At 58.6% G+C, this 11,574-nt stretch overlaps 1 protein-coding gene and 1 long non-coding RNA gene across 4 annotated transcripts; both read left to right on the top strand.

Annotated features, from left to right (window-relative positions):
- Positions 1–2,230: 2,230 nt before the first annotated feature.
- On the top strand, positions 2,231–11,568 carry LOC127061194 (rRNA 2'-O-methyltransferase fibrillarin-like; the record flags this gene model as incomplete). Its single annotated transcript, XM_050987772.1, has 7 exons — positions 2,231–2,351; positions 3,495–3,536; positions 4,333–4,515; positions 5,712–5,806; positions 7,159–7,329; positions 9,966–10,098; positions 11,502–11,568. Coding segments are annotated over exons 1-7 (797 nt in total), but the record flags the coding sequence as incomplete, so codon positions are not given.
- On the top strand, positions 4,931–5,695 carry LOC127061195 (uncharacterized). Of its 3 annotated transcripts, none has more exons than XR_007780652.1 (3): positions 4,931–5,077; positions 5,254–5,382; positions 5,584–5,695. It is a non-coding gene; the product is annotated as an uncharacterized LOC127061195 (long non-coding RNA). The 3 variants fall into 3 exon arrangements; XR_007780651.1 differs by lacking the exon at positions 4,931–5,077 and adding an exon at positions 5,466–5,487 and having other exon boundaries at positions 5,212–5,382; XR_007780650.1 differs by lacking the exon at positions 4,931–5,077 and adding an exon at positions 5,445–5,487 and having other exon boundaries at positions 5,212–5,382.
- Positions 11,569–11,574: the final 6 nt, after the last annotated feature.

Raw genomic sequence — 11,574 nt, 5'->3', positions numbered from 1 at the left:
AATTCCCTCTGCAAGGACAAAAAAAGGACTAAACCAAAGTGGGAAAGAGCCAAAACAAAAGTCATTAATTATGCTAATGAGCAGCTAATTAAGTAGCCAACAAGCCGATCAATACAGACTTAATTAGCCACTAATCTAGGCAACTAATTAACTCACTAATTATTAATTAATTCCCCCCCTGCAAGGACAAACAGGGACTGAACCAGAAGTGGGAAAAGCCAAGACTGAAAAACCATTAATTATGCTAATGAGCAGCTAATTAGGTAGCCAACAAGTTGATAAACACAGATTAATTAGCTACCAATATCAGTAATTAATTAACTCATAAATTATTAATTAATTCCCCCCCTGCAAGGACAAACAGGGACTGAACCAGAAGTGGGAAGATCCAGGACTGAAGAGTCATTAATTATGCTAATGAGCAGCTAATTAGTTAATAAACAAGCTGATCGGCCCAGGCTTAATTACTACCAATCTAGGCAACTAATTAGCTCATTAATTATTAATTAATTGCCCCCCACAAGGACAAAAAGGGAATAAAAGTGAAACAAAATCAATGGAAAAACGGAAAGCTCATTAACGATGTTAATTAGCATAATTAGCAGTCATTAATTAATTAATTAGCAGGCTGACTAGCACCTGGCTCATTAGCCACAAATCCAGCAGGCTAATGAGCTCATTAATTATTCATTAGCCCCACCCTGCAGCGCCAAATAAGGGAATGAACTGGGGGCGGAGCCAGCAAAGCTCATTGATTATGCAAATGAGTGGCTCATTAATTATGCAAATGAGCAGCTCGTTAATTCCTGACCTCCCAGTGCTCCCAGTTCACCCCTGGCCCCATCCCAGTATGGCCCAGTGCCCCTCCCAGTCCAAACCAGTAAGGCCCAGCAGACCCCTCCCAGTTCAAACCAGTGCTCCCAGTTCAAACCAGTAACCCCTCAGACCCCTCCCAGTTCAAACCAGTGCTCCCAGTTCAAACCAGTAACCCCTCAGACCCCTCCCAGTTCAAACCAGTGCTCCCAGTTCAAACCAGTAACCCCTCCAGACCCCTCCCAGTTCAAACCGTGCTCCCAGTCAAACCAGTAGAACCCCCCAGACACCTCCCAGTTCAAACCAGTGCTCCCACAAACCAGTGCTCCCAGTTCAACAGATAACCCCTCCGACCCCTCCCAGTTCAAACCAGTGCTCCCAGTTTCAAACCAGTAACCCCTCAGACCCCCCAGTTCAAACCAGTAACCCCTCCAGACCCTCCCAGTGCCCAGGCTCCCAGTTCAAACCAGTAACCCCTCAGACCCCTCCCAGTTCAAACCAGTGCTCCCAGTTCAAACCAGTAACGCCTCAGACCCCTCCCAGTTCAAACCAGTGCTCCCAGTTCAAACCAGTAACCCCTCAGACCCCTCCCAGTTCAAACCAGTGCTCCCAGTTCAAACCAGTAACCCCCTCCAGACCCCTCCCAGTGCTCCCAGTTCAACCCTGACCCGTCCCAGTTCATCCCAGTAACCCCACACACCCCTCCCAGTCCATCCCAGTACCCCACCCAGTGCTCCCAGTTCCCCCCAGTGCTCCCAATTCACCCCTGACCCCTCCCAGTCCATCCCAGTAACTCCTCAGACCCCTCCCAGTTCAAACCAGTAACCCCTCCAGTCTCTCCCAGTTCCCCCCAGTGCTCCCAGTTGGGCCCGCACCTCCCCCACCGCTCCCCTCACGACCCTCCCGCCCTCCCCAGTCCACCCAGTCCCTCCCAGTCCAACCCAGTCGCTCCCAGTCCATCCCAGTACCCTCCCCAGCGCTCCCAGTCCCTCCCAGTCCCTCCCAGTCCATCCCAGTTCTCCCAGTACGTCCCAGCTCTCAAAGTCACTTTCACCCCCGCTCGCCGCTCGCCGGAACCAACGAGTCACGCCGGAAAGGACGGAGCGTCGCAGGAAATGACGTCACTAAAGGCTACAGAGAGCAGCTTTCAGGCCGGAGCGTCTCCTCTCGGAGGAAAAATGGCGGCGACGCCGACCCGCGAGTCCGCCGGAACTGCCCCGAAACGGCGCCAAAACGCCGCGAGCCGCCAAAAAAACCGTTAAAAGCACAAAATCTCCATTTTTACCCCCAAATCGCCGTTTTTCAGCCCAAACCCCCATTTTTGTCCCGAAATCCCCATTTTTAACCTCAAAATCGCCTCAGGATTCTCCTTGAGGCGCTCTGAGGGCACTTCCGCCCGGAAGTGAGCGGAGTTTGAGCCTCGGGAGCGGCGATGCGCATGCGCAGGGCTGGGAAAGGGGAAGTTGTTTGTGGCGTCATTTCCGGTTCCGACAGAGGCGCGCGAGCCCCGCGTGGAGAGAGCGGCGCGATGAGGCCGGGTGGGAACTGGGACAAACTGGGACAAACTGGGACAAACTGGGACAAACTGGGAGGGACTGGGAGGGACTGGGAGGGACTGGGGGGGATGGAGGGACTGGGGGGGACTGGGAGGGACTGGGGACGGAACTGGGGGGAACTGGGGGGACTGGGAGGGACTGGGGAGGGACTGGGGAGGGACTGGGGGGGAACTGGGAGGGACTGGGATTATACTGGAGGGGACTGGGGGGTACTGGGACAAACTGGGGCAAACTGGGAGGGACTGAGGGGGGACTGGGGGAAATGGGATGGACTGGGAGGGACTGTGAGGGACTGGGACAAACTGGGGGGGACTGGGAGGGACGGGGGGCGACTGGGACAAACTGGGATAAACTGGGGGGGACTGGGAGAGACTGGGACAAACTGGGAGGGACTGGGATAAACTGGGAGGGACCTGGGGGGACTGGGATTGAACTGGGATGGAGTGGGATATACTGGGAGGGACTGGGAGGGACTGGAAGAGACTGGGGGGGAACCGGGACAAACTGGGAGGGAACTGGGAGGGAACTGGGATGGACTGGGACAAGCTGGGAGGGACTGGGAGAGGATGGAGCAGTTCCAGACTGGGACTGGGAGCACTGGTTTGAACTGGGAGCACTGGGAGGACACTGGGCCATACTGGGATGGAGCCAGAGCTGAACTGGGGACACTGGGAGGGACTGGGAGAGGATTTGGGGGTAACTGGGAGGAACTGGGAGGGACTGGGAAAGGAACTGGGATATACTGGGTTATACTGGGAGGGGCGCTGGAGGCAAACTGGGAGCACTGGGAGCCTCAGGACCACTCCCAGTATAACCCAGTTTGGTCCCAGTCCATCCCAGTATAACCCAGTTTGGTCCCAGTCCATCCCAGTATAACCCAGTTCAATCCCAGTCCCTCCCAGTTCAATCCCAGTCTGACCAGTTCAATCCCAGTCCATCCCAGTTCAATCCCAGTTCAATCCCAGTCCCTCCCAGTTCAATCCCAGTCCATCCCAGTATATCCCAGTCTGACCAGTTCAATCCCAGTCCCTCCCAGTAATCCCAGTCCCTCCCAGTCCATCCCAGTCCATCCCAGTTCAATCCCAGTCCCTCCCAGTATATCCCAGTCTGACCAGTTCCCCGCAGGTTTCAGCCCCCGGGGAGGACGCGGCGGCTTCCGAGGCAGAGGTGAGTCCCAGTATAAACCAGTATAGACCAGTATGGACCAGTAACCCCAGGGCTGCCGTGCTGGGAGCCCCAGGGCCCTCCCAGTACATCCCAGTATAAACCAGTTCCCCTCCCAGTCCCCTCCCAGTCTATCCCAGTATAACCCAGTTCCCCTCCCAGTCCCCTCCCAGTATATCCCAGTATAACCCAGTTCCCCTCCCAGTCCCTCCCAGTATATCCCAGTATAACCCAGTCCCTCCCAGTCCCCTCCCAGTCCCTCCCAGTCTATCCCAGTATAACCCAGTACCCTAACCCAGTCCCTTCCAGTATATCCCAGTATAACCCAGTCCCCTCCCAGTCTATCCCAGTATAACCCAGTCCCCTCCCCAGTCCCTCCCAGTCTATCCCAGTATAACCCAGTCCCTCCCAGTCTATCCCAGTATAACCCAGTCCCCCCCAATCCCTCCCAGTCTATCCCAGTATAACCCAGTCCCCTCCCAGTCTATCCCAGTATAACCCAGTCCCCTCCCAGTCTATCCCAGTATAACCCAGTCCCCTCCCAGTCCCTCCCAGTCTATCCCAGTATAACCCAGTCCCTCCCAGTCTATCCCAGTATAACCCAGTCCCCTCCCAGTCTATCCCAGTATAACCCAGTCCCTCCCAGTCTATCCCAGTATAACCCAGTCCCTTCCAGTCTATCCCAGTATAACCCAGTCCCTCCCAGTCCCCTCCCAGTCTATCCCAGTCTATCCCAGTATAACCCAGTCCCCCCCAGTCTATCCCAGTCTATCCCAGTATAACCCAGTTCCCCCCGCAGGTTCCGGTTTCTCGCCCCGCGGAGGGGGCGTGGCCCGCGGAGGGGGCGGGGCCAGAGGAGGGGGCGGAGCCCGGGGCGGACCCCGGGGGCGTGGCCGAGGCCGAGGGGGCGGGGCCAGGGGCGGGGCCCGCGGCGGCTTCAAAGGCGGGAAAAAAGTGACGGTGGAGCCGCACCGGCATGAGGGTAACTGGGATGGACTGGGAGGGACTGGGATGGACTGGGAGGGACTGGGAGGGGACTGGGAGGGACTGGGAGGGACTGGGAGGGACTGGGAGGGACTGGGATGGACTGGGAGGGACTGGGAGGGACTGGGATGGAACTGGGATGGACTGGGAGGGAACTGGGACAGACTGGGAGGGACTGGGATGGACTGGGAGGGACTGGGATGGACTGGGAGGGACTGGGAGGGACTGGGAGGGACTGGGATGGACTGGGAGGGACTGGGATGGACTGGGGATGGACTGGGAGGACTGGGATGGACTGGGAGGGACTGGGAGGGACTGGGAGGGACTGGGATGGACTGGGATGGACTGGGATGGACTGGGAGGGACTGGGAGAGTAACTGGGATGGACTGGGGGGGACTGGGAGGGACTGGGAGGGACTGGGGGGGTAACTGGGAGGGACTGGTTTAAACTGGGATGGATTGGGAGGGACTGGGCATGGAGCTAAGGAGCAGCTGAGGGTCCCGGGTGTATCCCGGTAGTATCCCGGGTGTATCCCGGGTGTATCCCAGGTGTGTCCCAGGTGTATCCCGGGTGTATCTCAGGTGTATCCCAGGTGCACCCAGTGGTATCCCAGGTGTATCCCAGGTGTCCCAGGTGTGATCCAGTGTTCCCAGGTGTATCCCAGGTGTATCTCAGGTGTCCGGTGATCCCAGGTGTATCCCAGGTGTGCCCAGGTGTATCCCAGGTGTATCCCAGGTGTGTCCCAGGTGTATCCCAGGTGTATCCCAGGTGTGCCCAGGTGTATCCCAGGTGTATCCCAGGTGTACCCAGGTGTATCCCAGGTGTATCCCAGGTGTATCCCAGGTGTGCCCAGGTGTATCCCAGGTGTGCCCCAGGTGTATCCCAGGTGTACCCAGGTGTACCCAGGTGTACCCAGGTGTACCCAGGTGTATCCCAGGTGTGCCCAGGTGTATCCCAGGTGTATCCCAGGTGTATCCCGGTGTATCTCAGGTGTATCCCAGGTGTATCCCGGGTGTATCTCAGGTGTATCCCGGGTGTATCCCGTGTGTATCTCACCTGTCGCAGGTGTATCCCAGGTGTATCCCAGGTGTATCCCAGGTGTATCCCAGGTGTATCCCAGGTGTATCCCAGGTGTATCCCTGGTGTATCTCAGGTGTATCTCACCTGTCCCTCCCCTGTCCCCCCTGTGCCAGGTGTGTTCATCTGCCGTGGCCGCGAGGACGCGCTGGTGACGCGGAACCTGGTGCCGGGCGAGTCGGTGTACGGCGAGAAACGCATCAGCGTCGAGGTACTGGGAGCACTGGGAGGGACTGGGAATGGGACTGGGAGTGGGAGGGCTGGGAGCACTGGGAGGGACTGGGAATGGACTGGGAGGGACTGGGATGGACTGGGAAGGACTGGGAGGGACTGGGAAGGACTGGGAGGGACTGGGAGCACTGGGAGGGACTGGGAGCACTGGGAGGGACTGGGAGGGACTGGGAAGGACTGGGGAGGGACTGGGAATGGGACTGGGAGGGACTGGGAGGGACTGGAATGGGACTGGGAGGGACTGGGAGGGGACTGGGAATGGGACTGGGAGGACTGGAGCACTGGTGGGACTGGGAGGGACTGGGAATGGACTGGGAGGACTGGGAGCACTGGGAGGGACTGGGAGGGACTGGGAAGGACTGGGAGGGACTGGGATGCTCTGGTTTGGACTGGGAGGGACTGGGAATGGGACTGGGAGCACTGGTTTGGACTGGGAGGGACTGGGAATGGGACTGGGAGCACTGGTTTGTACTGGGAGCTCTGGTTTGTACTTGGAGGGACTGGGAATGGGGCTGGGAGCACTGGTTTGTACTGGGAGGGACTGGGAATGGGACTGGGAGCACTGGTTTGTACTGGGAGCTCTGGTTTGGACTGGGAGAGACTGGGAGCACTGGTTTGTACTGGGAGCACTGGTTTGTACTGGGAGGGACTGGGAATGGGACTGGGGGGGGCTGGGGGTACTGGTTTATACTGGTTTGTACTGGGAGCACTGGTTTGTGCTGGGAGGGACAGGGAATGGGGCTGGGAGGGACTGGGAGCACTGGTTTGTACTGGGAGCACTGGTTTGGACTGGGAGGGACTGGGAATGGGACTGTGGGGGGCTGGGGGTACTGGTTTATACTGGTTTTGTACTGGGAGCACTGGTTTGTGCTGGGAGGGACTGGGAGCACTGGTTTGCACTGGTTTGTACTGGGAGCACTGGTTTGTACTGGAGAGGCTGGGGATACTGGTCCATACTGGTCCATACAGGACTGTACCAGTCCCCACTGGTTTATACTGGTCCATACTGGTTTGTACTGGTCCATACTGGTTTATACTGGTCAGTACTGGTCCCTACTGGATTATATTGTTTTATACCAGTTTATACTGGTCCATACTGGTTTATAATGGTTTGCAGTGGCTTCAATCATTCCAAACTGGTTTATACTGGTGTGTACTGGCGCAGGAGGGCGAGGCCTCGGTGGAGTACCGCGCCTGCAACCCGTTCCGCTCCAGACTGGTTTATACTGGTTTATACTGGTTTATACGGTTTATAGGGTTTAACTGGTTTATAGCAGTCTGTACTGGTTCATACTGGTTCAAACTGGTTTATACTGGTGTGTACTGGTGCAGGAGGGCGAGGCCTCGGTGGAGTACCGCGCCTGGAACCCGTTCCGCTCCAAGCTCGCCGCCGCCATCTTGGGGGGCATCGACCGCATCCACATCCGGCCGGGGGCCAAGGTGCTGTACCTGGGCGCCGCCTCGGGCACCACCGTCAGCCACGTCTCCGACATCGTGGGGCAGGTAACACACCTGGGCACACCTGGGGACAGGTAACACACACCTGGGGACAGGTAACACACCTGGGCACACCTGGGCCGGGCACACTGGCACAACCTGGGTACAGGTACAGGCACACTGGGCACACCTGGGTATGGTCAACACCTGGGCACACCTGGGCACACCTGGGTATGGGTCAGACACCCTGGGCACACCTGGGGAAGGTACAGACACCTGGGCAACCTGGGCACACCTGGGTACAGGTACCAGACAACTGGGCCCACCTGGGCACACCTGGGCACCTGGGGACAGGTACGACACCCTGGCACACCTGGGCACACCTGGGTACAGGTACAGACACACCGGGTGCAGGTGCCAAGGTCGTACCTGGGCGCCGCCTCGGGCACCACCGTCAGCCATTCGACATCGTGGGGCAGGTAGACACACTGGGCACACGTGGGGACACCTGGAAGTAACACACCTGGCACCACCTGGGGACACCTGGGGACAGGTACAGACACACCTGGGCACACCTGGGTACAGGTACAGACACACCTGGGCACACCTGGGGACACCTGGGGACGGTACAGACACACCTGGGCACACCTGGGTACGGGTACAGACACACCTGGGCACACCTGGGCACACCTGGGCACAGGTACAGACACACCTGGGCACACCTGGGCACACCTGGGTAACACACGGGTACAGACACACCTGGGCACACCTGGGCATACCTGGGCACGGGTACAGACACACCTGGGCACACCTGGGTATGGGCACAGACACACTTGGTCACACCTGGGCACACCTGGGCACGGGTACAGACACACCTGGGCACACCTGGGTATGGGCACAGACACACTTGGTCACACCTGGACACACCTGGGTACAGGTTCATGCACACCTGGCTATGGTAAAACACACCTGGGGGCACAATAACACACACCTGGGCACTTTGGTGACCCCTGGTGACCTTGGGTAGACATTGGTGACCTTGGGTGGCACCTGGTGGCACCTGATGGCACCTGGTGACCTCGGGGATGGGCATTGGGTGGCACCTGGTGGCACCTGGGACCTTGGGTGGACATCGGTGAGCTCGGGTGGCCCCTGGAGACCTTTGGTGACACCTGGTGACCTTGGGGGTGGGCGTTGGTGACCTTGGGTGGCACCTGGTGACACTTGGTGACTTTTGATGGCCCCTCGTGACCTTGGGTGGACATTGGTGACCTTGGGTGGCACCTGGCGATCTTTGGTGGCACCTGGTGACCTTGGGTGGCCACCGATGACCTTGGGGACCTTGGGTGTCCATCACGGACCCTCAGTGACCTCGGGTGGCACCTGGTGACCTTGGGGGTGGGCATTGGTGACCTTGGGTGGCACCTGGTGACACTTGGTGACCTTTGATGGCCCCTGGTGACCTTGGGTGGACATCGGTGACCTTGGGTGGACATTGATGACCTCAGGTGGCCAGTGGTGACCTTTGGTGACACCTGGTGACCTTGGGGGTGGGCTTTGGTGACCTTGGGTGGCACCTGGTGACATTTGGTTACTTTTGACGGTACCTGGTGACCTTGGGTGGACATCAGTGACCTTGTATTGCTGACCTCAGGTGGCCCCGGTGTCCTTGGGTGGACATTGGTGACCTTGGGTGGCACCTGATGTCCTTGGGTGGACATTGGTGGCCTTGGGTGGCCACCGATGACCTTGGGTGGCCATCAACAACCTTGGGTGGACATTGGTGACCTTGGGTAGACATTGGTGACCTCAGGTGGCACCTGGTGACCTTGGGTTGACATTGGTGGCCTTGGGTGGACATTGGTGGCCTTGGGTGGACATTGGTGGCCTTGGGTGGCCGTCAATGGCCTTGGGTGGCCACTGATGACCTTGGGGATCTTGGTTGGCCATCACTGACCTTCAGTGACCTTGGGTGGCATCTGGTGACTTTGGGTGGACATCAACAACCTTGGGTGGACATTGGTGACCTTGGGTGGACATTGGTGCCCTCGGGTGGCCATCACTGACCCTTGGTGACCTTGGGTGGCACCTGGTGACCTTGGGTGGCCATCACTGACCCTTGGTGACCTTCAGTGACCCCTGGTGACCTCGGGTGGCCATCACTGACCCTTGGTGACCTTGGGTGGCACCTGGTGACCTTGGGTGGCCATCACTGACCCTTGGTGACCTTCAGTGACCCCTGGTGACCTCGGGTGGCCATCACTGACCCCCGGTGACCTTGGGTGTCACCTGGTGACCTTTGGTGGCCATCACTGACCCCCGGTGACCTTGGGTGTCACCTGGTGACCTTTGGTGGCCATCACTGACCCCCGGTGACCTCGGGTGGCACCTGGTGACCTTTGGTGGCCATCACTGACCCCTGGTGACCTTGGGTGGCCATCACTGACCCCCGGTGACCTTGGGTGGCACCTGGTGACCTTTGGTGGCCATCCCTGACCCCCGGTGACCTTGGGTGGCCATCACTGACCCCCGGTGACCTTGGGTGGCACCTGGTGACCTTGGGTGGCACCTGGTGACCTTGGGTGGCCATCACTGACCCCCGGTGACCTTGGGTGGCACCTGGTGACCTTTGGTGGCCATCCCTGACCCCCGGTGACCTTGGGTGGCCATCACTGACCCCCGGTGTCCCCCGTTGTCCCCAGGAGGGCGTGGTCTACGCCGTGGAGTTCTCGCACCGCTCGGGCCGGGACCTGCTCAACGTGGCCAAGAAGAGAACGAACGTGGTGCCGGTGATCGAGGACGCGCGGCACCCCCACAAATACCGCATGCTGATTGGTCAGTGACACACGGGGGCGGGGCCTGAACCTGGGGGGCGGGGCTTGCACCTGGGACACACCCGGGACACACCTGGGGGAACGAACGTGGTGCCGGTGATCGAGGACGCGCGGCACCCACACAAATACCGCATGCTGATTGGTCAGTGACACACAGGGGGCGGGGCCTGAAACCTGGGGGGCGGGGCTTGCACCTGGGACACACCCGGGACACACCTGGGGGAACGAACGTGGTGCCGGTGATCGAGGACGCGCGGCACCCCCACAAATACCGCATGCTGATTGGTCAGTGACACACGGGGGCGGGGCCTGAACCTGGGGGGGCGGGGCTTAGAAACACCCAGGGACACCTTGGGGCACCCCCACAAGTACTGCCTGCTGATTGGTCAGTGAGCCATTGGGGGCGGGGCCTCACCCGCATAAGTACTGCCTGCTGATTGGTCAGTGAGCCATTGGGGGCGGGGCCTCACCCACATAAGTACTGCCTGCTGATTGGTCAGTGAGCCATTGGGGCGGGGCCTCACCCGCACACGTACTGCCTGCTGATTGGTCAGTGAGCCATTGGGGCGGGGCCTCACCCGCATAAGTACTGCTTGCTGATTGGTCAGTGAGCCATTGTGGGTGGGGCCTCACCCGCATAAGTACTGCCTGCTGATTGGTCAGTGAGCCATTGGGGCGGGGCCTCACCCACATAAGTACTGCCTGCTGATTGGTCAGTGAGCCATTGGGGCGGGGCCTCACCCGCACACGTACTGCCTGCTGATTGGTCAGTGAGCCATTGGGGCGGGGCCTCACCCGCACACGTACTGCCTGCTGATTGGTCAGTGATCCCGGCCTAATCCCGGTTTTGCCTCCTCCCCCAGCCATGGTGGGCGTGGTCTTCATGGATGTGGAATTTTGGGGATTTTTTGGGTTTCTGGCTGGAATTTTGTTGGAATTTCATGGGAATTTTGGGCTTTTTCTCCAGAATTCCAGGACAATCTGGGTTAATCCTGGGATTATCCAGGCCTAATCCCGGTTTTTGCCTCCTCCTCCAGCCATGGTGGACCTGATCTCCATGGATGTGGAATTTTATGGGAATTTTGAGTTCCTGGCTGGAATTTTGTTGGAATTTCATGGGAATTTTGGGCTTTTTGTCTAGAATTCCAGGATAATCCAGGATTATTTGAGTTAATCCAGGGATTATCCCAGTCTAATCCCGGTTTTTCCCCCATCCCAGCCATGGTGGACGTGATCTTGGCAGACGTGGAATTTTGGGGTTGTTTTGGGTTCCTGGCTGGAATTTTGGGGGAATTTTGAGCTTTTTCTCCAGAATTCCAGGACAATCTGGGTTCATCCGGGATTATTTGAGTTAATCCCAGGATTATCCCGGGCTAATCCCGGTTTTTCCGCCCTCCCCCCCAGGCATGGTGGACGTGATCTTCGCGGACGTGGCGCAGCCGGACCAGACGCGAATCGTGGCGCTGAACGCGCATCA

Source organism: Serinus canaria, unplaced genomic scaffold, assembly GCF_022539315.1.
Source record: "Serinus canaria isolate serCan28SL12 unplaced genomic scaffold, serCan2020 HiC_scaffold_209, whole genome shotgun sequence".
Classification (NCBI taxonomy): domain Eukaryota; kingdom Metazoa; phylum Chordata; class Aves; order Passeriformes; family Fringillidae; genus Serinus; species Serinus canaria.
This window is presented reverse-complemented; position numbering and strand designations above follow the sequence as displayed.